The 26,733-nt window shown below is 44.0% G+C and overlaps 1 protein-coding gene across 2 annotated transcripts; it reads right to left on the bottom strand.

Annotated features, from left to right (window-relative positions):
- Positions 1 to 717: 717 nt before the first annotated feature.
- Positions 718 to 25,679, bottom strand: PCBD2 (pterin-4 alpha-carbinolamine dehydratase 2). Of its 2 annotated transcripts, XM_087754082.1 has the most exons (5): positions 25,421 to 25,679; positions 24,762 to 25,205; positions 22,873 to 23,004; positions 4,183 to 4,263; positions 718 to 2,696 (listed from the first exon to the last, which is right to left on the bottom strand). In XM_087754082.1, exons 2-5 carry the CDS (start codon positions 24,771 to 24,773, stop codon positions 2,601 to 2,603), a joined length of 321 nt encoding a protein of 106 aa, XP_087610208.1. In that variant the 5' UTR covers positions 24,774 to 25,205; positions 25,421 to 25,679; the 3' UTR covers positions 718 to 2,600. The 2 variants fall into 2 exon arrangements, with proteins under 2 accessions (XP_087610208.1, XP_087610207.1); XM_087754081.1 differs by lacking the exon at positions 24,762 to 25,205 and having other exon boundaries at positions 25,421 to 25,675.
- Positions 25,680 to 26,733: the final 1,054 nt, after the last annotated feature.

Below are 26,733 nucleotides of genomic sequence, written 5' to 3'. Positions count from 1 at the left end.
AAAAGGTGCTTTTATATTGAAAGATGTCCCTGGTGCCTGTAAGGCAAAGCAAAGCCCAGGAGAGTGCCACTGCTTCCTGAGGCGAGCAGCACGGGTACCGACCCACGCAGGGAGCCACCAGCGGCAGCCGAACAAAACCAAGCCGGGCCAGAGGCAAAGGCATCGCCTGGGAGCCCCGAGGGAACCCACGGCAGGAGCGGCGTGATGGCAGACCTCTTCATGGCACCAGCGGAGCCAGGATTTCACTTGTGAGACCATCTCTGAAGTCAGCACTCGCTGGAAAAGAAAGGGGAAGCCGTTTATTCATTATTTTTATTTTATTATTATTAGCATTGCACAACAACGCTCATGAAAGGCACTTGCAGGTCTGTGGGGTGCCCCAGAAGTTAACAAGAAATGTGGCTAAATAAGTGCTGACCTAGAAACTACGAGCGTTTCAAACCCATCCTCCTCTTTTCAGAGTATTTCTACCTCTTCAGTGGTCAGGGATCCTCAAAGCACCACGGCTGCACAGCTCTATGCCATAGCTGGACAGTGCAGCTCTTCCAGCTAAATTAGTTGGTGGGGATTTTTTTCCTTGGAGTATGTAAATAAATATCAATATTCTAAACCAAAGACCTCCCAGTAACTAAATATTATTTGTCTTAAATCTATCTTAAAACTAAACAGCTTTGTCACATATGTACAATAATAAAGAAACAAATTACAAAGGAGGAATTTGATTTTATTGGTTTTATTCAAAGCACATGCATTGTATATCAATTTCTAACAACAGAGTTTTCACAGTTCATTAGAGATGTTGTCATAACTTTGGGTGAGGCTCATTTCACTTCCCCACCAGTAACAGGAGACATCACAGCCTGGCTGGTTGTTTTAGTTTTATTCATTCCTCACAACAGTGACCATTTTCAAACCATATCGGGGAAATCCGCCGCTTCGCTGGGGAAAGGCACTTGTAAGCAAAGAACATTTGAGCACGTAGTCCGAATTTGGGTCTTTTTAGGTATTAAGTTGATATCCCAAGTAGGGTTACCGACAATAAACCCCAACATCTTACATCTTGCTGCCTGGGACCAATTAGCACATGACAGTGCACTTGCTAAGGATTAACAAAAAATACCTTTCTTATTTTATCGCCATGAATACTTGCATGGCAGCTAGTGGCATTTTGCATCCCAAATATCTGAGAGACCACACACCTCGCGTTTACACCCGATATAGATTTTGGCGCTCAGTATGTATCTCACTTCTCGGTAGCTGGTAGCTGTGCCGCCGGTGTCATTCTAGCAATGCACTCAGGCATTTCGGAGGTGTCAATCTCCCGGGAGCTCCGCACCCAGAGCTGCTTGCAGGGCATGACGGTGCACGTTGCGGACACTCGGCAGCGGGACTGCAGAGCGAGAGGCCCTTCTGCAAGCCTTAAGCAGGTTGAAATCTCCCTGCCGGCAGTGGAAATCTGTCTCAGTGAGGATCATAGGATAAAAACAAAGACTTTGAAACCACGGAAGAAATTATTTTAAAGCTCGTCAGTGGGATCTGCAGCTCTTGGAACAACATTCGCAATGAGTAATTGTAGATACAAAAAAAAAAAAAAGAAAAGGGTGAGCATAGCTTCAGCCGAGCCCAGCTTAGCAAGAATCCTGCTAATGCCGCTTCCTTCACCGCCGGCAGCTCTGGCCAGTGCTCCGGGCACCCAGCCAAGCTACCCGCCCTGATCCGGCAGGTACGGGAGCGTTACAGCACAAATAATGGCTCTATCCTGCAAGGTGCTGAGCGCTGACCCGGCCCAGCCAAGCACTTAAGCACATGCTTCATTAAATGATGTGAGTGCCGGTAGCTCACTGGAATTTTTTGTATTTGCTGGACCAGAGCTAAAGTTTTCAGCAACTGCAGGATCCAACCCTGCATCTCAGATGGGGAACAGTTCTCAAGCACGCAGCAAGACTTCTTGCTGGGTAGAGCTGCTAGGCTGTGGGTGCCAAAAGGGCAGATGGGTTTGAAGAACCATCGGACAAGCACAGAATAAGCACCAAAATGCACAGCTGTAACTGCTGGTTGAGCTGCAACTTCAAGGAAAGATCATCAGCTGCTTGCGCTGCTCTCACCAGCATCCCTTGCACTTGCCACCAGTCACTGGCAGAGATGGAGGTACCAAGCCGGAGGGGACTGGCCTGGCCTGGCTGCTCGTACACTGTCTGAAGAGTGGAGAGGCACAAATCTACAGCAGGGAAGCAGCCGGGCACAGGGCAGGCTCGCCTGGCAGCTGCCACCAGCCTCGGCTCCCATGGGCTTAGGGAACACTGACACGTGCAGGTGGGCTCCTGCTTTCACTACAGCTTGTTTTGGTTTCTAGAAAAGGCTTGTTCAAAACTTACTTGTTGCTGGTTTATCTGCTACATCCTCAGGCAGAGCCAGCAATGGCAAAGGACAAGCACAGGCATCCAGAGGGTCTCAGACTAAAAGGGAAAGCAAGCTAAGCCACTCTTTCTACAAAATATCTTGTCTCAGGGGTTTTGTGAAATCAGGGTTACAGGGAATGAGGGATACCACTTCAATACAAAATGTTAATGGACACTGCATTAAAACGTTTTACATCTTTGTTACACCAAGGAAGCAGCTTTGTCAATAAACTGAGCCAGCTTCACATCTCTCTTGGTCAGTCCACCGCAGTCATGGGAAATCAGAGTTATCTGAACCTGTCAAAAAGGAAAAGAAAGGGGTCACAAAGCCATTTTCATCTCTGCCACGTAGGCTGAGCAGCAGTTCACTGGGAACGCTGCGTGTCTCTGTAGTTAACTGGTTTTACACGATGCTCCCTGCAAGCAGCGAGCTGGACGCTCACTGCTCATGTAAACCAGAAGAGGTTGTAGGTGAGGAGGCTTAACAGAGCCTGAAGTCTAACCAAAGCGAGCCCCTTCACAGAATAAAACAGGCGTTTCATTCTTGGGTTTCATCCAAGAAGAGGTGTCCGATTAAATAAGTAATTCTTTACATCTAAATTCCACGGATCGGTTTCACGAAGAACCTGGGCCAGTGACCAAGCTGCCAACAGCAGAGTCAGGGGCTCACGCGTTTTGTTAAAAACCAGCACCCTGAAGGTGAAGAAATTGTTGAGCTTGTTGCAGATTAATTTCAAAAAGAAAAACAAACGGACTGGTGCATTTTGCTCTGACGCAGCTGCCTGCGTGGGTTTGTTTAGACTAAGCCAGATGACAAGTTGGGCGTTACTTTGTCTCGCTTTTGACTGAGATTTTTGGGAAGAGAGAAGAGGAAAAAAAAGATAAATTCTGAATATTCTGGAAGGCCAAGAAAATCATGAAGGGCAGGTGATCAGGACTTTGTCTGGTGATCATTTAATGTCCCCTTAAACAGGGTGACCTAAAGGGCTGATGAAGAGGAGCCTGTGCTGGGATGCCTCTGCTGGGGGAGGAGAGGTGGGGATGTCCTGCTCTGGGGATGGTGGTTCCCAGCCGCAGGCTGCTTGCCCACATGTCCTTTTAGTGTATTTTTAGCGGGATTGCCATATATTCGCCAAATGTTAAAACAAACAACTCGATACAATGCAATGAGAAGTATTAGAAAATAAAAATAAAGGGAGAGCAATAATTTCCCCCTTCACACAGCACCTTTTATTCCAGGGTTGCAGTATACCTTGTAACTCTTGTAAATATGAGACCACCACCAGTTAAGTAATATTATAAACAAATTTTATAAGCTGCTATGTTGAGACATAGGAGCCTACAATTTTTTAAAAAATCAAAACTAAATTGAGACTGCCAGGCTCCCATTTAGGTACTTACACACTGACGGTCTGCTACTACACCGCTTGTTGCACAGAAAGGAATGAGAGTTGGTGAGTAGTTTCGAAACAGTCGTTTATTCAGGTTGGCTAAATAAGAGTTTAAAGGCTTATATTTTATTTTTAGATCTCAGCCAGAGAGGTGAAGTGACAGGTCCAAACCATGGGGCTGGTAGCAATCGCAAAGAGCTTGAATCCTGATTCCTCACCACTGCAAATGTCTCAGCATCTCTTCAAAATCTCAAATCTCTTTAAAAAGACACAACCTCTTTCCATTTCCTTATCTTGTGCATAAGCTACAAAAAGAGGCAGAGAGAGTGGGCCAGTGTGGTTTGGTCTCTTTAACTTGCCATGCCTGTAACTAGGGCTGGTGAACACGTTACCTTGCTGTAGACATTAAACCATTCCGGGTGGTGATTCATCTTCTCTGCTTGTAGAGCAACACGCGTCATAAATCCAAAAGCCTAAGGAGAGAAACAGCAAAGAGGAAAATACTCCTCCACCTGCCAGGACTGGCAGCGGATCTCCGAGATTCACTGCAAAATCTGCAAAACTCCTAGAGATGCTCCAGATTGCCGCACCTCGGGTTTGTGCGTGTTAAAGGAGGATTTCACCTTCTCATGCCACCGATGCATTTCCTGAGACTGCTGAAATCATCCCCTTCAGCCCCAGCAAATCACCCTGCTCGGTGTCACTTACTCCAGGATTCAAAGCCATTGCATGAGAGCAATGATTTTACCTTTGGCATCCAACAGTGATTTTAAACATCCATCCCAAACCTTCATTCCTTACTGCATCTTAGAAACGTGCCCTTTCTAAATTAAGCATCATGCCACAGTACTCCTGTACTAGACAGATACCAATTCCAGAAACACATCCTTTCACGTAACTATTTTGCTATTTATTTTACTGGGGGGAGAAAGGAGGCAGGTGGGTTTGTCCCTCTGCTTTATGAAAAGATATTTTCCCTTAAAATGAGTTAAAATAGGTTTTCCAATCCTCTGCCCCTATATTCTCCCCAGCACGCTCCCCCAGGACGCAGGTTTTATCACAGGCTCAAGAAGAAAATAATAGCAGGCCCTTGCCAAAATACTTAGGAGCAAATCACTACATTATAAAAAAAATTAGAATGTCCATGTAAATCAAGAACGCAATTACACAGTGAGGCCCGCAGGGCCTCAAAGCGTGAGCAGGACGCCTGTAAGTCAGTGGGCTTTGTTCATACCGAGCTCCATCCATCGCGGTTCAGGACCTGAATTAACATGCAAAGCAAAAGTAACGTCCACGTTATAGTCTGGTTCATATTATAATACAACAAGCTCAACAAAACCCTACCTGATTTAGGCAGTTTTTTAGTGCGAATTTATGGAAGAGAATGTATATAGCCCGCATTCCACCAAGCGATGGCCGTTTCAAACAAACATGTGGTCAATGAATAACATATAATGGTTGATAATAGTTTCAGTCTTTTTTCCTCTCACAAATTACAAAAACCTTTAAGTAAAAAAAGAATCGGTGCCTGGATGAAGTATGACTTTGTTAGTCGCTTTGCCAGTCAAATGAATGCAAACGTTATAATCAGAGAAAATCATTCCAATGAGGTTTGTCATTTGGAAATCACCAAACTGTCAGCAATTAAAAAGCTTTTTTCTTTGACCCAAGAGCATTCCAAAATTTGGGAAAATCTAACTTCCCTTGAAGCTCTCACTTGGTTTAGTTTTACTTCGAGTGAACAATTACTTTTAAAAATTTGCAAATGTTTCAGCAGCATGCTTTGAAGCAGAAAGCTGCAAGTTGTGCGTTAAATGTTAGCAATGACTTGGAACACTTCTGCATTAATAGTTCTGAAAGATATTTGATTTAAATGTTTTTAGAGTGACCACGGGCTTAATAGGAATGCTATTTCCAACACAGCAATCTACACACAGAAATGTCCCCAAAAGTTTAAAACAACAATTGCATCTGCAACTAGATTCCCTTTGTGCAAACAAGCAGCAAGGGAAAAAAATACATTAAATTTATGAAAACCCTACCGGGTTCATGTATGCTCTACCCGTGGCTGTCTGTCCATCCCAGGAACTCACCCCCCTATGTATATATGGAGGTTACACTACACAAGCACAATTCATTGATTGTGTGACAATAATCATCGCTGCAACAGAAGGCAGACAGAGCAAACTATGCAAGCAAACAAATCTACTAAATTAATCTGCTCTGCAGACCTTCCTTCACACTTTGTGATGACAAATCCTCTGGATCGGTGGACCACCAAATCCTCTCCGACCAGCGGACCACCACACCAACCCACCGCCTCTTTCCCCCCCGACAGTAAAAAGTCTCCAGCTGGATATAACAGTCATTGGTCTTAACGCTCTTCATCTTCCCGAAGAGTGCCCGAGTCATGAAAAGGAATTAATTCTGGCACAGAGGACCCTCCCCAGGACCGGTCCTGCTGCTCGTTGCTCCAGCTGACCACCACTGTCCCAGCCAGGGCGATCTGGGGTTACAGCGAAGGACGAAGCACGCACACCCGCCAGACATGCCCGCCTTTCTGCATGCCCCGCTCAGCTCAGAGACCTTCGCCCTCACTGCACGTTACGCAAAGCAACTCACTTCTTGCATTTTAGTTTATTTTAATTATACGCCAAAAGTATCTCCCCCTAAGAAAATGAGCTACAGTTCTACTGAGCAATTTCACCAGCGCAATCTCCATTAAGGTCTTAAATACTTCCTTTGCTAATTAAATGAATTGGAATGCTATTGTTTATGAATCACCTTTATATTTGTAGAGCCATAACCCTTCTTTGGGAAAATACAATTGGCTCTGGAAGGAAAAGATATTTAGGTTTGATTAGATATGAAAACACTATTACATAAAATCAGTTTGGACATTTCTTCACGTCTTGAAACTTGATCGGTAATTTGGTCTAATTGGTGATCAAGGAAACTATCTTGTGATCAATTAAAGTAATTACCACATTCCGGCAACACAACCAACCTTAATTTGAGCAGGAGTCTGCACTTCTTCAACTTTAATTAAAAATAATGAAAATTATTAAGCAGCCTGCAGTGCAGGATCATTGTCAGGACTGCATTGGTGGGCAGAGTTTATCAGACCATCACACATTTCTTGATGAAAGTGGGGCAAGTACTTTACTCATGACAGTAAGACCCAACACAATCTTGACTTTTGCTATATTAATAACAGAGTTCTGCAGCCCCTTGGCCTCTAACGAGAACTTTTTCAGATTCTTCCTTGAAAAATAAAAAGACAGGACAAAGAAAGGACTTGAGCATTTTCTAGAAGCCATTACAAAGTATTAAAAGAGACTTTGATGTACTAAATATTATAAAGTATTCTGATATTTCAGTAACAGGCATATTAGGCAGACATTTTCAACCTAATCCTTTTAGGACATTTGGGCTAAAATAACATCCAGGCATACAGGTTATTCTAAATAAATTCCTCACATCACCGAAGTCATGGCAGACTGCAAAATCCCTGTAATGAACCACGAACAGCACTAGAGCAAGTAATGAGTGAAGCAATTCTGCACAGACAAGGCGATGCCGTGGGTGTGCCAGTACGTCTCTTCCCTTCATGTCTTTTAAGATCATGAAAGAAGGAACTAAAAACTAATGGTGTTTCAGTTGTAACATCACTTCTAAAATGGTTTTTAAATACTACCAGCCACAGCACGTCTCCATGAGATAAAAATCAGGGCTACTCTTAGAAGAACAAGTTAACCTAATAAAGTAAAAAAAAAAAAACCACCAACCTCCAACTTTAAAAAATTCAGCTTGCCCATAATGTTTCGGGACTGGACAAACTGCTTTTGAAAGTGACAAAATACGCTATCACAAAATAAGACTTAATGCGACTTTTGTTGCCTGAGAATGGGAAAACCAGGGCCAGACACTTTGCTGTCAGAAGTGGGAGGAAAGATGAAATTCCATCCGCCCCTCTGCACCGCACAACTCTGCACGGCTCCGGGAGAAACACGGCATCCTGGAGCTAATCTGCTATTATTCTTCCTTTCACACTTCTTAAGGAAGGAATCAATTCATCGTAATACTTTTTAAACATGCTGCTTTTGTACAATGCTTGCCAACATTATCTTGATGGGTTACACATCAAAGCAACACAGGTCGATATGTCGTGCTAATACATCACCCACCCGTGAGTCCCCAGTGATGGATTACCCCAGTGCATCTCCAGAACAAAGCAGCTGACAGTACTTGACTCAAAAGTGGAGATATTCAAGAAAAACAGCTGAAAGGCTCAACAATATAACCATACACACTGTTTATTTGTTTTAAAATGTGTACGCTATGAAGTGCGTACCCCGGCTTCTTAAAGCCTTCGGACACTCAGCCAAGGAATCCATATGCTAATCACAAGTACATTAAGGTTTCTGCCTCCCATCTGTCATTATAACGCTGGAGGTAGCATTAACCTTGACCTTCTGCAGTGCGAGGGCTACCTGTCTTCCCTTCTCCACCCACCCGGGCTGTGTCTGTATCATTTATCAGTGGGAAATGAATAAATAAAACAAGTTACAGTGACATTGTCATACAAGGCAAGAGATTTGCTTTCACACATTTACTTCCCACTCACTCAAGTAAAAAATACCCTTGCGCACAGTATATAGCACATGTTCTCCTCAGCAGTTTGACACTTATAACAATAAACTCAAAGGTTCACTTCCAAACTGCAGAAGCTTTCACATATCCAGCTGACGTTACTACCTAACAGTGAGCTACAGGCCAGCAGATAAAAGGAAAAAGCTCTTTAGTGTCGAGCTATTTTAAGTTATGTTTAACTAATCACAAGGGTTTGACTTAATGTCATGACACTTTCTGTTGTGCTGTCAAGAAAAATCCAGGGTTTGTTTTACTTTAATTATATTTACTCCATTAAGAAAGACTTTTACCTTAAAAATGTGCAAAAACCATCTCACAAGGCCACACTCTCTATCTGAAAGTGACAACATGGTTAGAACACAAAAAAGAGGAATCCAACTAGTATTTAGGAAGGCGATGGCAGCACAGGAGGACAGGTATTCATTCTCAAAACCACGTGCCCATTTTGGGATTCTTCCCTGTTGGCATCATCCTCCTGCCTGAACCACCCCCAGGGACACCAGATCCATGTGGCACTAGATATTTTCCTCTTCTCTTTTCTTTTTTCTTTTTTTTTTTGGCCCTGTCTGGATTCATCCATGACAAACCAGGGGAACACCTTCCCATTGCTCTTCCCCTTTTTAATACCATCCCAAGAACAGTGGGATGGCCCTTAAGAACAGAACCAAATCACGTCCCAAAATAGAGCTAAATTCAGATTATTCACATCCCCATCTCTCCAGTGAGAGTGCAAGCAAGGCTCAGGCGTTGTGCCTGCATTTCCCTACTGCCTCCATCCCACCCCCAAGATGGCACTATGCCATCCTGAAGATGAACAACACCTAACAAATCACCAGTAGATAATTTTTTTTCCTCCTCTTTAATAGTTTGAACAGCAAAATATGGTGAATGCAGCCAACCTTCCCATTCCCCAAGCATCGCTCGGGACTGGGGAAAGCAGTACTGCTAACTCTGAAAGACACTCATAAAGGGAAAGGATGGAAGAAGAATACTACAGACATACTGGCATGTACTGAGATGCCATTTCTGTCTTCAAAACGAAATGTGAAACTAAAAAAAAAACCCAGAACTACAATTTCCAACTTAATTGTCTATGCTTTTCTGTGTTTACCATATCCTGTTAACATCCAGAGCTGACTGCTCGCATCCCTCGTACTTATCTGCGCACATCATTTATACAAAAGTGAAATGCTGCTTTGCGCTCTAAAAAAAGTTACCTATTTATATTCATATTATAGCTGTAAACACTGCTCTCCATGTTAGATCTGCAGCGGCGTATGTGAAAACCTTTACACCACGTTCTACAAAGAACGCTGTTTCTGTCTCCCAACACTTGTTTACAATTATGTCGGTGAAGAAACTAGCTCGCCAGCTCTATATCAAACATTTTTGACAGCAAAAGCACAAACACTGATCTATTCTAAGTAGTTTGTCACTCTGTGTAATCTTGGAAAAGGCATTCTTGCCTTTGATTCTAAAAATGTTTATACTTCATACATTATGCAAATAGTTTTTATATATTAAGAAATAATGCAAGCAAAGCTCAAGTTAAATTAAATTCTTGAACAATAACCTTGCCAAAGCACTGATTTTCCTATAAAAAAAATTATTCCAATTTGTTGATCTTACATTGGATGAAACATACTGTAACAATCTTCATAATTTATGTCCTGTTGGGACACTATGATTTAAAGTAACATAATACAGACCAGCATCACTGCTAATCTAAACCACCTGACCAGATAAACAACGGTTTCCCGTTCTCTCTTCATTGAGCGTATTTCTGTTTATTGTCATATGATTTACCAATTTGAAGAACATGAAGAATAAATGGAGGCAAAGAGAAGCGGAGCTCGGAGGCATGGCCTTTCCTCAGTGGGGACGTTTCTCACACAGGTACCAGTACAATGTCAAGAGCCGCAGGAGGTGACAGAAGGCAATTTCAGGAATGCTGTCCCAGGAAAAGCCCAAGCCACTCAGAAGTTTACACTCGCTTGGCACGATCTAGACCAGGTGCAGCACTCGACGCAACATGGGCCCGATGATGCTCGAGGTGCAGCTCTCCAAAAGAGGTCTGAGTCAAAGGCTTCGTCTCCCAAGCTCAGCAGTGACCTAAGCTATGACATCACTTTGTCATAAAGCAGGTGCAAGCATAATTTGCCCCATCTGAGATTCCACTGGTCTGAAAAACAAATACAAATTTTCTGCTAAGGCCAAGGGACATGGGGATCAATGCAAGAAAGGGGACTAAGAGGAAGGTAGAGAGCACTGACCTGCTCTTCAAGCCTTCTCCTTGCTTTGCTTTCCTCTTTCCCTCGCACTCGCTAAGCGTGTGAAATACCCTTGTGTGCAATCTGCACGACAAACTTCAACTTTATCTTTTCTAAGCCTGTTTATATCAACATTTTCATAACTGCTGAATTTAGACCTATTTTCCTCTTATTGGTGATAATACGATACAAAATGTTACATCTATTACACCTTCTTCCTCGTCACATCTTAACTTTTCCAGCAGCCTCGGATCATTCTTCCTATTCTCATTTTTATTACTGTAAGTGATTGCACCTGGATTTCATGAACAGAAAGCAGATAATATGCTCAGTGATTCAATGAACAGACTTCACGCCAAAATTAATCACCTATTCCACCAAAAAGATTTATAAACTTGATGGAGTGGAAGTGAGAGAACATAGAGATGCCTTAAAGCAGCATAAAAACTTCTTTCTGTGAAGTAATAAAAGTTTTAAGCCTAGACTCCACTGGGTCAATACAACCTTATTACAAAATACATTCATTTGCTTATAGGTAGATAAAAATAATTCTAGTTGCCCATAAAGACTATTGCAAAATAAGCAGACATCCTAAATCCCACCCAAACCTGGGACAAGGTCCCATGATATTTGTGATATATCACTTAATATAGAAATATTCAAAATAAATGCCTTTTTTTTCCCAGTTCCAGTTCCTTAGTACTCTAGGTAAACATAGACTCATAAATATTATTTTATTTATTCAAAAATGTAGATCTCTAAATTAGATTTTAGAGAAAAAGAAGGAAAATAACTGCAGGTTTCAGGACTGAACTAGAACATGGAAGAAATCCTCCAGCTATGTAGTCAGCTAAATGTGACTCTCCACCTCCCAAGCCATTTTTGTGTGCTTTGTGCTCAAAAATGGAATATAAAGGTTGCACTTATGACGTTTACACCAAATAAAATGGCTATTTCAAGAAGCATGTCTTATTTAAATGAACTTTTTGCACCTTACCTAAAAACATTAAATAATACAGCAAAGCCCCCATTAACCGAGCACCTGCTAAAGCAATCAGTCACTTAAAATAATAAACTCTCTTGGCTGTGCAACTGAAAGAACAATGATAATTTTACTTGTTAAAGCAAATGTTTGGCCCAGCAAATCAAACCCCTGGCTGTATTGTAATAAAGCCATCACACAAACCACTATAAAAATAAACCAGTAACAAGGTGCAGTTAGTCCCCAGTTCCAGCCTTTTGAATTCAGGCACCTGAACCCTCTGCTAAGGCACTCTGCCCACCGAAGTGCTTCATGCCGCACAAGGATGCTGCCGCTCGGGCAATAAACCACCCTTGATCACACGGGGCCAGCCCACGACATGGAGCCATTGTAAAACAGACCAAGTAAGAATTAATTTATATGAATTCAAAAAGGTGCTCAAATCCTCTGACTTTTATAGAGCTCAGCTATGGTGAAGAAGGACGGAGAAGTTCATTATCCCATCGCACCACCTTTTGGATGGAACAGACCTGGCTACAGCAGAACAAAATACTACTCTTTTCCCCCCACGTTTCTTTTTACTCGTATGCGAAGGAATGATTTCATTCTGTAGACATGAAAATGAAGTTCACGTGCCATACATGCTGTTGATAACATAGGGAGCGCTCAGACAAAATTTTCCTTGGTCTTTTGGCCAAGATTACACATAGTACCAGTTTAATATGCAAAATCTTCTCTGCTGAGTATCCAAGGGCAATCATATCCTGCCTCTGATAATCCTCTAAATCTCTGCCATTTATGATCCTAAGAAAACATCAAAGAGTGATAAGAAAGGCTTTATGATGGATTAAGAGAAGCAGCGGCTGGTCTCATGACCATTTCATCTTCCACTATCCTCCTACCCACTACACTGTCAGCTTTTTTGTTTTGTTTTTTTAAAGACAAGGTCAACAATTCAAACATGCGACTGAGACATCACGATGGAGGTGTGAGGAATTTGGAAAGATCTTCCGATCACCCTCTTGGCCAAGCCAGAATCTAAAAAGACCTAATGCTATGAAATAAAGCAAAATAAAGCAAACCGAGGAACATCTACTGCAGATCAGGGAATTATTTCACTCAACTGAGCTGCTGAAAGCATCCTGCTGTATCGTTAGAATGGGTCTTCATGTTTGGACACCTCTTATAGTAGAAGAGAGTAGATGATACATGGGGGTAGTGAAATCAGCAGGAGACTTGCCTGGGCCAGCACTGGCAGGCTTTTAATTTATAGTGCACTATAAAATTAAAATATTATTTTGAAGACTGACTTTTCAAGTCTAGAAGTGACAGATCCTTTGAAGAAAGAGTAGAAGAGAGCAAGCATCTTTCCAGACGACATGTTTCTCTTCAGGGCATCCTTCAACCTTGGAGCAGTTGGGTACCTTGCCTGGTTTGCCATGCCCACTGTTCCCTAATGTGATCTGTAGGTGATCTAGACCTGTGCTTCATCTCCTGTCTCTGGTATGTGGAAGAATGGCTGGAGCAGGTCATGGAGAAATGGACAAAGGCAGCTATGTTAAGTTACATCATTAAGAACCAGGCTCACTTAACTGCCAAGAATTCAGACAGACAACCTATACTTAGCATTTTCAACTGTCTTCAGACCCCTCTGTGTGCTCCAAGCACATGCCTGGAAGTGGCAGAGTACATCCCATGTGCAGTATTTTGAGAGGTTCCATGGGTTTTTTTGTCGTTTGGAGTTCCCCTGTGCAGCCCACACCTGGGAACACAGAGAGAGGCTCACAAGGAGAGACAAATACTAATTCTGAGTCCTCCAGTGAACGTCAAATTTCTTTTAGAAATGAGCACACCATAAAGGGAAACCCGTTGTACACCTCTGTTTTTTTTATTAGATTGGGCATTACAAGACACATGCATAAACACAACGTCCTGGGCTTGTACAGCTAACAGTATTTTTCCTTGCTACAAGCACCCACCCACTGTATCACGGAATAAAGATTCGCCCAACCAGGGTCACCTTGGTCATACACAGACCTATATTTAACTGCCTACTGTTCTTCTCATCACAGCATGAGGAAAATCACACTAGATCATGAAATCAGGACTTTCCCCTCTGATCCTAGGAATAAAAAACGTTTTCCTACAAAGCACCCTTAGCACTGAATAAACCCACTCGTGCGGTGCCGACTCAGCACGAGGCTCCCCACTCATCAGCACGTTCCCCACCAAACCCCTCCAAGACATCACGGCCGGCTTCATGTTTGCCCAAAGCAACTTTTCATCTCAGCCCAACAAAATTCAAGGAAGAAAAGGGCAAGGGGAAGAGGAAGAAGGGAAGCTTTCCCCTTAAAAACCTACGTGAAGCGGGTTTGCAGCTTTATAAAAGAGGAATGAAAAAAATTACGCTTGCCTCACCCTGATAAACTGCGGGCCTGCCAGTGGCTTTTCAGAGCAGATGTAACATTTTAGCCAAACGTGATTGTTTGTGAAAGAAATAATTCTGATCAAAACCCGAAATTGCAGCCAGCAGAAGCGCTGCACTTCGTCACGTTAATCCGCCCTGACGGGGAGCGGCGAGCGGAGATTCCTACTGCGAGAGGAGCAGATGCGAAAGGTCAGCGCTGGCCCGCGACTTCAAAACCCTTAACGTGTAAAACAGTGTGCATTAAAGCCTGAAACGGCTCACCGCAGGATTAACGGATGTCCGCTAAGTGGGTTTGATGTGCTTTTGGTGAGTAATGGTTAATTTTTAAAATAGGGGCGTTGTAGTTTTATTTTAGTTTATTCTGCCAGCCAGAGTCCATTTTTAATTACAATTGCAGAGGATAATATTCCAAAGCGTGTCTCTCCTTCATGGGAGTACAAGAAAGTGGGAGCTGCTGGCGTAAAAGGCAATTAATGGTTTGAAAATGTAGTCAGCAGTTATTCCAAAAGCAAAGGGATGCAAAAGGTTATACAACCAAGACAGGGAGATGTGCTGTTTGCATTTAATCAGCATCTTTCCAGCACCCCCATAAAAATAAATTTTAATGCATAAAGAGCTGCAAGACACCAGGTTTCCTTAACTGGAAAGGTAAAAAATTATTCTGAGTGACCATCTTCTTTAGAAAAGGCAACATCAGTCTTATTTGCACTTTCCCAAATGAAGGTGTCCAACTGAATTCAAAACCATTGAATTTTCCATTCATTTTCCAAAGGTGGCTTAACGAGGAAAGAGCCCGAACTATAGCTAAAATCAAGCTGACCTGCTCACATTTGCTCTCTTTCGGTACAAATGCACAGCAGCCCTGCCCGCATGGCTGATACAACATTTGTTCTGTTTAATTCAAACCGAGTGAACAATCAATTTGTACAGCTGAAAAAAAAGGAGAAACATTTCTCCTACTGTAAATCTACATGACAGCTTGTGAAATCCAAAAGCATTTTGACAAATAATTTCTTTTGCACTTTCAGATCAATGCATGCAACAAGCATAAGGCAAATGCTGTAATAATTTTTGCCTGAGTGATAATAAATCCATGTTTTAAGGAAAGCACTTGTATTAGAGCCAACTGGAGAGCAGCCCAAAGGTCAGCTGGGCAGATTTAAGCAGGGGCCTGCTTAAATGGAGATACAACAGGTCTACTTGGTGGGGCAAACTCAGCAATTAGAAACACAAGTGCCCCCAATAATTATAAACAATAAAATAATGGTTTATTCTAAGGAGAAATATGACTTAGCTCATCAAGAAAATGAGCATCCCTAATTACAGCTAAGTCACAAGAAAAATTAAACTGATGCAACTTTTATGACACCTGGGATGGGACATCTTGCATTTCCCCTCCGCTAGAGATGAAGGACACGTCCACTCTGAGTCTTCATTTTAAACATGATTAATTGTATTTAAATATGATTAATGTTGTGACATTTTAAATAATCCTGGCAGCCTGATACTGGTGGTACCACCACGATGATACTGGTACTGTAACTTGCCACAAGCAGATGGGACGTGAGGGCAGTGGGATCTGTACACACAGACCCTGGCCAAAGAGGACAGAAGATACCCCGCCGGACAAAGAGGAGCAATCACTGTTCATCAACCTGCCTGGCTTTTATCAGGCATGAATTTCTCATATGCATTGCAACCGTGAAGTTGTAATGAAGGGACTGAAGGGCAACACGATGGTTCCCAGACATAAAAGGAAAGGCTAAATTGTGAAGGACTTTAGAAGACCTAAGAGCCTGCTGATGTGCTACAGCAACTCCATTTAAAACAGAAAAATGTTGCCAAGGGCAAAACATTGGTCTGAAAATATTCTGGAGCACTGGCTGACTTTACATATGGTTTTGTACCCTGCCAGCCACACTGGCCATGAGAAGAAAATAAATCCTGTGTTTCCCAACTCCCAGCACCAAGGATTTAATTTCTGCCTAGACACAACCCAATTACATATTTCCACCACTACGGACTTCCTAGCTTTGCAGAATTTCCCACCACTGGCTGCCAGGTAATTGGAAGCATCACTGGCAACAGGACACACTGACCAGGGCACCAGTGTCATCTCCTCCTCCTCCTCGGCCAGGGACGAGACTCGTAAGCTTTCAAACAAGAGATCTCCCCAGGACTTCTCCTTTCGTTTCACCCAGACCGCAAGCTCCCTGCCTTCTGCGGGCAGTGCCAGGCAGCGGGGCGGGTGGGTGGACCATGTCCAGGTCCCGCAGCTGCACCCTGACCCTCTGACCCCCCGACTCAAAGGCCAGAGTGTTATTTGCTCAGTCAATCACAAGAATAAACTCAAGGAAAGTGTGACCATCCAGGAATCATATATTTTTACTGTGCTGCACTCCAAGACACCTGAGCCAGTTCATTCACTCCATTTCAGGCTGCAGGTTAACCTCTGCCAGTCCCGAAAACTTCACTATCAGTTTCTAATAAAGGAAAATGTCAACAGGCAGATACGCCAGAAATTCATTATTTTTAGATACAAAGGTTTTCTCGGCTCTGTAAATCCACTCATAAATAATTCTGATTTACTGTAAATCGGTTATTGTATTCATAAACGCAGGGAAGTTAGTGAACAACGTAACTACCAAAAGAAATACTTTCATAACTTTGCAGGTGCACAAATCATAGCATATGGGAGAGGACTCAAAGGATAATGGAAAACGAAGCAGTTTAGGAAAGACTATATGAAAACCAGCACCTACCTAGGCGGATAAAAAAATAATTTCTTTTCATTCGACAGGCAATCTAATGCAAAACTCTGGCAGAGGGAGCAAGCAGACCAATACTACATTAAAAATAGCAATTCCCCCCACAAACGAATGAACACAGGTTTGTCCTTTGATTAGCACAAGTGGCAGTCAGGGGCTGAGGGTGCTCAGGCTTTGAGGTTAAACACAACTGACATAAGCTGCACCTGAATCCAATCAGTCCCCAGGCTCTGAGAAGATTCACACGCGAGGACTAAATTTGTCACAAATGGGTTGGTTTCCGATCCTCCTGTAGCCAACTTGCTTTATTCTGACCCCCATTTAACAAATCAACTTAATGGGCACTGGGAGTGCTATAAAACTTAACAATGGAGTGATTTTAACTTTTAAAATATAGTTATGAAGCAAAATGTTGGAGAGCTCCTTCAATACTGGAAATCAAATTAAATCTAGACATTTTTTAACAGTCTTGACAGATATAATCCTAGTTACCATGTAAATTTATGGTAAGCTGCTGTGATATTAGCCACAGGTGCTACTTTTAATATATGGCCCGCATCTGGCTGGGAATAAAATTTCTCAGAGGACTGAAAATGACCTCACTATCAGACAATGGAGAAGAAAAAAATCCACAAGACCGCTGTGGCATATAAAAAGCTGGAGATGTGGTCCACAACCGAATATTTAACATAAAATTCATTTTACCTCTGCAGATTGTAGGTTAAAGGATATTATGTTTTCAATACCTAAAAGGCGTGGACGTATTTCAGCCAAACAGCCAAAAGACTAAGTACATAAAGCAGCAATGAAATACACTGCCTACGTATATAAAAACAAATTTTCCAATCTTTGATCAATGCAGAAGACCAAGCAATGTGCTGCGAGCAGAAAAAGGAAGTATTGACACAAATTACATTATAGGGACTGGCACCAAGTACTACCAACAATTTGTATCAAAAAAAATAAAGAGTATTCACTGCATATCCTACCAAATTCGTTTGGATGTGTAATTGTGATATTACAACAAGGATGATCAATTTAAAAGGGCAAATCTGAGCACGTCTCCCTACAGCTAAAGGAAAATAATTGGCATTTCAATGCGGGGGGGGGGGGGGGGGGCATCGGATTTTTTTTTTCCCTGGATTTCAAGCAAGAGAGCTAGAAAATTTGGAAAGGAAATGCGAAGTGAGAATAATAATTTATTTAACCGTTCTAGATTTTTTGCACATAAGTTCTCAAAAACCCAGAGTCCACAATTGCAAAGAAACACATGTGCTTCTACTCTCGCTACATACCGTCCTCCAAAGCGTTTCCTTGTTGTCCCCTCTGCTCAGGCTCATCTTTTGCCTGTGTCCTGTAGCCCCAAAACACAAAACGTATTTAAGATAGCTTTTAAAACTCTTAGACCATTTGATTTCCTGTCATTTTATAAAATGACATTAGAGGTCTTATGGAGGCTTCCTACATGACTTTTTTTAAAAAAAAACAACCTTAATTAAAAACTTACCCTATAAAAGAAAGCAGCTGTAAATGCTGAACCTGACCATCAGCAAACATGCCCACCTTTGTAATTTCCTAACTGCATTTTCTGCCGTTGCGTGATTACCTAAGGAAATGCAATCACACAGGCAGTTGCCCCTTAAACCCTCTGGTCAAATCCAACCAACTTTGACAAGAGACATGGAAGTTTCAAAGTTAAGATGTTCCTGCAAATTTGGCGAAAATGAGCAGCTGGGTAAAGGACCCAAACCGAGCGCTCAGCACCCATCACCCGGAGCCCTTCGCAGCCGCCCACCGCCTGCCCAGCCGGGACTGGGCTCGAGATGAACCTGGGGGAAATTCAGATTTTTAAGCCAAGTCTGTCCCCTTTGCAGGATCACCCCTCCCAAGGTGTACTGATCCAAAATGCCGAGAAAATCCCAGGAAATTCCCGAGACACAGGCCAGGACATCGAGGTCCTCAGCAACCCTTCCCTCCCTCGATGACCAACTTTTAGCAACAGTCCTAACGTTTCTGCAGCTTCTTTTCTGAGTTTGCAGAACGATAACTAGGAGAAGTTACCAGCATGGTCTGGAGGTGTAAATTAACTTTCTATCCTGATTCCGAATTTTGCTTGGGCAGACTGGAAGCAGAGGGCTTGTTCCACAGCTGGAAGAGAAACATTTTGTTTCAGTAGCACACAGACATGAACGGACAAGAGTGTGCCTTCCTGATGCTACAGTCGCCTGAACGGCTTGCTAGCTGCTCTTCTCTTCCCTGCAGACAGGGAAAGAGGCCCTGAATAAGCGCCCTGATGCGGCCGTGAGGTTTGCGGAGGCTCACCAGCACCCAGACGCGTGGCAGGGCTCGAGAGTTGCCGTGGAGCAGTCCGAGCCCACCTACTCTCCGAGACCTCGCTCACGGTCAGAGGCTTCTGCCAAGCATGCACTCCCCAGGGAAAGCGACTCAACCAGGGGGGCTCTGAGTGACTGCACCCAAGCGAGGGTCCTGGAGGTAAAAGACTCTGATTTTAACTCATCACTGCCTACCTGCAGTTCAACAGCAGCGATAACGCGTGGCAACTGCAAGGTGTAGTAGGTAAGGAGGAACAGATGCATCGGTGCAATCAGCACAGCTCTTCTAGACAAGGTGCTCTCCTCTACAGTTGAGTTGCGTTTGCATTTTCTTCCCCCACTGTTGGTGTATTTTTATATTTTATACAAGATTCAGAACATCCACCCGCCAGGAGCCTGTCTCACGCTAAAGGCAACGGGAACACGGAGCAGCACCAACTACCCAGCACCCAGCTGCCCAGTCCAGGACGCCGGGACCAGTGCGTGGTGGGCACCCACAGCAACATAACTAACAAAGGGCTTCCAGCTGGGACCCCAGGCTGGTTTCCAGCTTGTTTCAGAGAATTGTACCTCCAAAGCCCATTTTCATGAAAATGTATCATCAGACTAACAAACAGCACCAGCGCTTTCAAGTTCTGGGTTACAAGCTAATTCCATAAGCCAGAAGTGTCATTAGCTTGTCAGCCTTACAAAGGCAGCCCATTGCTGATCGCTTTTAACCGAGCTAATCTCAGCCTGAAAGCTTCGGGAATCTAAATAACTCTTGTTTCACAGAAGTTTCATTTCATTCTCATGCTGAAAATAATATACATAAACCAAGCTCATGTCTACACATTTGCACAACTTTATAATAAAAGTTGTGTTTATGTTCTTAACATCTGTTGACATACACAGACTTTGTAAACCTGGCATAGATTTTAAAGCCACAGAATTTTCCATGCATCATGAACATTATCTGCGAGAAGCAATAAAAAAGCGCAATGAATACATCAATCATACCAATATCATCTGCAAAACATAAATCTGAAATACCTTTCATGTCAGCTCAACTACTCTTTTTTTTTATTTTTTACACACCTGATTTTACGCCATCTGTAAAAGGGCAGCAGGAAGATCACTGATGAAATGATATTTCTCAGTGCTCTGACTTTTACTAAATACTCGCACTTTAAATAATGTAAACAGAATATTTATTACGTGAAATGAAAGAAGTTGTACCTACAAGTTCAATTTTTTTCATTGCAGGACTAAATTCTCCCAAAGTACAATGCAGGCACAGCTCCGCTTTTGCCATTTGTTCCCCAGGTTGTAATAAACACAATATTTACTAATAGTTATCATAAACATAAGCATCAATAAGCATAGGGCCATAATTTTAATTTACTTTCAGCTTCAACTTATTGAAAGGCAAATACTTGCTGTCTAATACCAGCTCTGAACATGCCCTCGGGATCTGCACGTTGAGCCCTTTCCTGGACTACGATAACAGGAACGGCTTCTGCCCTCTGCAACTGCAGCTAGTTCCTACAAATCAGCAGGTGAAATTCTGCCTTCCCATACTCGCATATATCCTTGATCCAACCAGAGCTGCACAGAGGACCCACCTGCCCAGCTTGTTCTCCCAGCTGGGCACAGAATGCTCAGTTTAGAAGCCAATTCCCAGCCTCTGCTCTCATTTCTGCCTTACCCAACATCCATGAAGGGCAATCAAGAATGAAGAAGACTGTACCAATATCTCCCAAACAATTCAAGTGGTAATTTTTTTTTGAGTCCTCTTTCTAAGATGACATGTACTAGAAGTATAAATGTATACGTCATCATTTACTAATGAGCATATTTAAATATACTCAACTTCCTACACTAGTATGTGCTTCATCAATCTTCAAATTAGGAAGACACATGGATTTCTACCTATGTTGCAAGATAAATCTACACAGTCAAAAATCCACAACTTTGTGAATTTTTGCTGAAGCAATGGATTTTCTAGATATCTGCTGGTACAGCACACCGATTTGTCGCTTGACCTGTCTGTTGGCATACTGCCTAAGTCCATCTGATCAAATTGACTTATTTATTTACAGTGTGCAAACCCACTTTTTAATTAACTTCGGGTAAAAAAAAGTAATTTCTCGTTTGCTGAACTAACACAGACTTTGACCATGCCCCAGCAGAGAGGTCGTTTCATGAATATTTGAAGCACAAAGCGTGAAAATCTCAACTCTTCCAAGGGTTACTTCTACATCACCATTGTCAAATGTGCTGGTCTCCCCTGGTTGCTCCAGCTCCAAGCTGCCCGCACATCTCACCAAGGTTTCATGTCATCTCCCTCTCATGGGCTTCCCTCCTTTGTTGCCCTCTGAATTCGCTGATGCGGTTCTATTTATTCTGTGCTAACGTTCAGGTTTGAAGTGCAATGAAAAAATGTACTCGGGGCTCTGGACGTGCTCCCTGAACCAGCACCGCCCTGCTCGTGAGCTGGATTTTTCTGCAGTTGTTTTCTCTTTTGCCTTCGCCCACCTCAGAGGTGCCGGGAGCACCTCGCCCACTTTCTCTCGACTGCCTGGGCTTTCCTTACCATGACAACTACTGTCTGAAACAGCAAGAAAAGAGCCAGTGTTACAAATTGTTGTTTATCTAGCTCACTGTGATTTCCTAAAAAATCTTGGTCTGGGTTTAGGCATAGCCATGCAAATAAACAGCTCACAGCACAGATCCTTGTCCCTACACACACCAGTAAACCCATGGCCTCCCGAAGCCTGGAGCTCGCTGCATCCCTCCCATAGGGAGGAAAAGAACAAGCTCGGCAAGAGCCATCGCCCAAACAAAACCCTGGGTTTCCTCTCCCACCCGAGAAAGCGCTCACCTCTCCGTCAGAAATAAAACAGAAGGGAAATGCATGCTCTTGGAACATGACTTTTTTCTAAGCAATGTCAGGATTCCTCAGAAAGGCCATTTTTTAGGGGAATGTAGCTGACCCACAGATCTCAAGATAAATTCAGTATTTCTAAAGCAAGTTTGTAACTGATGTCCAAGACGTGTTCTTGCAAGCTTGAGACATGGCTTAGAATCCTGACTCCAAATAAAAACCCAGCGAGGTCTAACCAGCAGTCTGTCGTGCCAAAGACACTGCGAGATCAGCTACTACGATTCACTCAAGAATATACTAGAACTCTGTCTTCCTGCTTAGAAGGTGAAACATATCATATTTTCCCCACCTTATTTGCCAAAAGTTTCTGTTCTTATATTTACCCATTTTTCTCAAGTTTTTCCCTGACAAAAATGAACCCTGCTGTCCATCAGTTACATATTTCCAGCACTCATTTACGAGTGTTAGCAATGAAAAAAAAAATCAGGGTCAAATATTATTTCTCTAATCTCATAGTATCGACCCTGACCTTGACCCTAATATTATAATCAAGAAATTGTAATGTTAGAACAAATCTACTTAACAACTACAAAATGGAACTAAGTTATTCCACCTAATGAGATCAGAATCAGAGAGCAATCCGTCGAGGCAAACTCAAGAGGGTTTGGCCCCACAAGGATACTCCCAAATTTCTGAATATAAATATGTTCCCATCAGGATCGTATGGAAATGAAAGCAATTACATTTCCTTTATATTAAAAGTGGTACATAACAATAATTACCTGATTAAAATTCTTGAAATTGAACTCTTTGTAGATGGCATCTCTTTCGCCTAACTCAGACCAGCCTGAAGCTTTGAGATCAATTAAAACTTGGTTCCTCTCCTCTGCTGTCAACCAGTGAGACTGCGAAGACTATTGAGGAAAAAAAAATACAAACACGACATGAGTGAGGCTGAGGTTCTGGTTATGTATTGTAGAAAGGTAAAGAGGTGGAAAATTCACTGTAGAGATTCTTATTGTTTATAATTGCACAGCCCAGCATAACTTAAAACAGCCAGGAAACACCATTTCTGTTTGGTCAATTAAGTTCAGCTAAATGCTTTTGTACAAAACTAGCGGAGAGTGACAGGCTCTTTCACGGGAATGAACGTGGTCACCAGCATACCTGTACCCATCCCTTGTTCATCTGAATTACCCAGATGCTGTAACAATTGAATTAATTTTCAAACGTTCCATTCTGCCATATAAATAAAAGATTATTTACATTATATGCTAAATATACAATTACAAAGGTGAAAGGGATAGCAGGTTAGTGTTTGTCATTTAAAAGAGAAGCAAAATAGGAGACTGCATTCTAGTAACTTGTGTGTCGGTATTCCTAAGAAAGCAGGAATAGATTTAAAGATAGCAAACAACAAAGAGCTTTTTAATTAACAATGAAAAGAAAAAACCTGACAATACAGACACAATTATGAGACTTTACAAGTTAGTGGTATAAGCACTAGATTCTGCAAAGCATGTATGTTTAGATGTGTCTTATTTCAAGCAAAAGGAGTGCTTCTGAAGGCACTGGGAGCACAGACGTGACAGATTACACCTCTGCTTAAATATCTGAATCAGTGCCTGAACCGTGCGTGAGGTCAGAGCCAGACCCGGAGACAGAGGAAAGTTCTACGGGGCGTCTGGAAGAGGTTTGATAATTTTCCTAAAAGCAGAAACTAAGGACATGAGTGATTACTTAAGTGATATATTCTAACAGATGGGTCTCAAATTCGTATTATAAATGCAATGCTTTAATGGGAAGAACTTTTCCGCCCAGAAAAGCAAAATTCAGATTGCTTTAATCTTTACATTAGCAGCTAGCACAGCTTTGTGAGAACTTCCAGCAAGGGGCTGAGCCATTTTGCTCCAGAGCTTCACTAAGACATGGGAGTCTGCGAGTACCCACCGCCAGCTCAGCAGCTCAGGGTATTTTTTGCCTTTGATTTGGGTCTGGCAGCTCTGCTAGAGACCGGCAGGAGTCCCTGTGCCACCAGATGGGGCTGTGAGCCCGAGCAGAGCAGGAATTAACGCAATTAGTGCGATCAGAGCAAGGCTTTCAGATGCAGGACGGCCAAGGAGCAACATTGTCACCAATAATAAGGGACAAAAAACCCCAAACAGTGTAAATCCAACAGTGTCACTGCCACTGCTTGTGTTCAGTTGGATACATCCAGTCCAAGAGATTGGTGTTACAGGTCCCAAAATGAACTAATTGTAGCTCTTTACGCTTCAAATACAACTTTGGACTTGCAAAAACACAAATATCGGATTTGTGGTTGCTATAACCGCAGTTGCAGGCACGAATTTCTTACATTCTTCTTTTTCCAAGCATATACAAAAATTGCCAGAGCTAACGGCTGTCTTGAAATTCATTAATCAGGCAAGAGATGAAATTAGTAGGCTAATTTACAAAAAATCATGGGGTTTTTTGAGATAGCAAAGTCCAGGACTGTGACCAGGAGGCAGCACAAAGTTCACTCCTCTGGCTGGCAGCAGCGATGTTCTCTGTTAGTTTTAGGGACATCCCGAGGCCTCACCCAGACACACAGGTATTGAGGCAATGCTGTGATTTGAAATTAGATCATACGGTTTTTAATGGAAATACGGAGACCGAGTTTGGAGCGCACCGATCGCAGCATTTTGCTCAGGAATAGGTCGCCAAGGCCACGTCCCAGGTCAGCCCCTCCAACGCATCGCAGCTACGTTCAGGAACGTAGCAGACAGCAGCAGGAGCTCGCTCGTAAAAGGGAAAGGAGAAGGTGGGAGATGCCATGTGCGTTTTCCCAGCCGGGCGCCCGCAGCGCCAGGCCGCGGCGCAGACCCCCAGGCCGGCGGAAGGGCGCAGCCAGGCCGGCGCAGCGCGGGCACCGACGGGCAACTCTTGACTTAGCGCCGGTCCCGCCAGCCGCGGACGACCTGCTGTCACACGGCGGGTTCAACCTGCGCCATCCCTCACGTGCCTTCGGAAGAAGCTCGGGGGAAGAGAGTCGTTAATTACATGAAAAAATTAGTACGAGACATTTCGTGCTTGAAGGGCGAGGGTCCTGCGCACGCCGTTAGTTATGAGCTCCCTGTAAAGAAAGCGATCGGTCATGGGGTGGGACGGCCGTGGGAAGCGAGGCGGAGGGAGGGAGGGAGGGCCGGCTGCCCCCCGAGCACGCGTGTCCGTGGGCGGCCCCCCGCCCGAGGAGCCGGCCCCGCAGGCCGCCCGCCCCGGGCAGGTCGCGGCGCGGCCCCGGCCGCCCGCTGCCCGCCCTCCCTGCTGCCCGCCCCTCACGCCCCTCACCATGGCGGCGCCGCTCCCGCCCCGCGCTCCCCGGGTCGCCGCGCCCGCCGCCCGCCGCGCTCCCAGCAGCGCCAGCCGCAGGCCGGCCCCGCCGCCTGGCATGGCTCCGCGCCGGCCCCGGCCCCGCCTCCGCCTCCGGGGCAGCGGGAGGAGCCGCCGCCCGGCTCCCGCGGCGGGGTGGGCGGCTGCGAGGCGGAACGCGGGGCGCCCGGAGCGGGGAGGAACGGCGGGAGGGAGCTGCCCCCCGCAGCGGGGGGGGCGGCGGTGGAGGAGCCGCCGGCCAGGGACGGCACCGAGCGCGGGGAGAGCCGCGCCGCCGCCCCGGGCTGCAGCCCTGGCCCGCAGCCCTGGCCCGCCGCAGTCCGGGGGCGGCTGCTGTGGAAGTTGGAGCAAGCAGGCTTCATTTTCACCGAAATGGCCTCCTCTGCCCTGAAAAGCGACCATGTTATTAAAGACAGCACTATTTCTTTAGAGGTATGGAGATAACGACTGGGAAGAATCCGGCCCTGGGCCTCTCAAACTAACGGGATGGTACCATAGAACCACAGAATCGTTAAGGTTGGAGAGGACCTCCGAGATCACCGAGTCCAACCTGTTAGCCTAACTGCCTGGTCCGCCTCTAAACCGTGGCCCTAAGCACCACAGCCACACGTTTTTTAAATACTTCCAGGGACTGGGATTGCACCACTTCCCTGGGGAGCCTGTTCCAGTGCCTGACCACTCTCCGAGGGAAGAAATTTTTCCTAATATCCAACCTAAACCTCCCCTGGCGCAGCTTGAGGCCGTTTCCTCTCGTCCTATCACTCGTTACCTGGGAGAAGAGACCGACCCCCACCTCGCTACAGCCTCCTGTCAGGCAGTTGTAGAGAGCAATAAGGTCTCCCCTCAGCCTCCTCCAAACTAAACACCCCCAGCTCCCTCAGCCGCCCCTAAGACTTGTGCTCCAGACCCCTTCACCAGCCTCGTTGCCCTTCTTTGGACACGCTCGAAATCTTGAATCTTTATTAATAAAACACTACCTCGCTTTATCTTCAGTAATACCAAAGTTTTATCAGTGCAGTTTCCTTTTAATACACAGAAATACAGGACCTCAGCTTTTCAAAGGGGAAAGATATGGCCACCAGAAAAAATACCTGAAGAATTATGTTGCAGGGATACGAGCTCTTTGTCAAACAATAAATCTTATGACTGTCTTTGTTTCCTCTTAGCTTAATTTGCACTTTAAAGCTTCCTGTCAGGGTACTATGGTAAACCTCCACCACGTATAAATGCTACGCAATCAAATAATCAAAAAACCATACAACGTACCAGTC

The sequence above is a fragment of the Nipponia nippon genome, unplaced genomic scaffold, assembly GCF_047370975.1.
Source record: "Nipponia nippon isolate SJK-2023a ecotype South Korea unplaced genomic scaffold, ASM4737097v1 scaffold_17, whole genome shotgun sequence".
Lineage (NCBI taxonomy): Eukaryota > Metazoa > Chordata > Aves > Pelecaniformes > Threskiornithidae > Nipponia > Nipponia nippon.
This window is presented reverse-complemented; position numbering and strand designations above follow the sequence as displayed.

What these genes read in the sequence shown, in the direction of transcription:
- PCBD2 (XM_087754081.1), bottom strand. Translation starts at nt 25,522, where the DNA reads ATGCCAGGCGGCGGGGCCGGCCTGCGGCTGGCGCTGCTGGGAGCGCGG. An exon ending in GCGGGAGCGGCGCCGCCATG is followed by an intron (nt 23,005 to 25,420) that starts GTGAGGGGCGTG and finishes TTTCCTCAATAG; the next exon opens with TCTTCGCAGTCTCACTGGTT. An exon ending in GGTTTAATGTCTACAGCAAG is followed by an intron (nt 2,697 to 4,182) that starts GTAACGTGTTCA and finishes CCTTTTTGACAG; the next exon opens with GTTCAGATAACTCTGATTTC.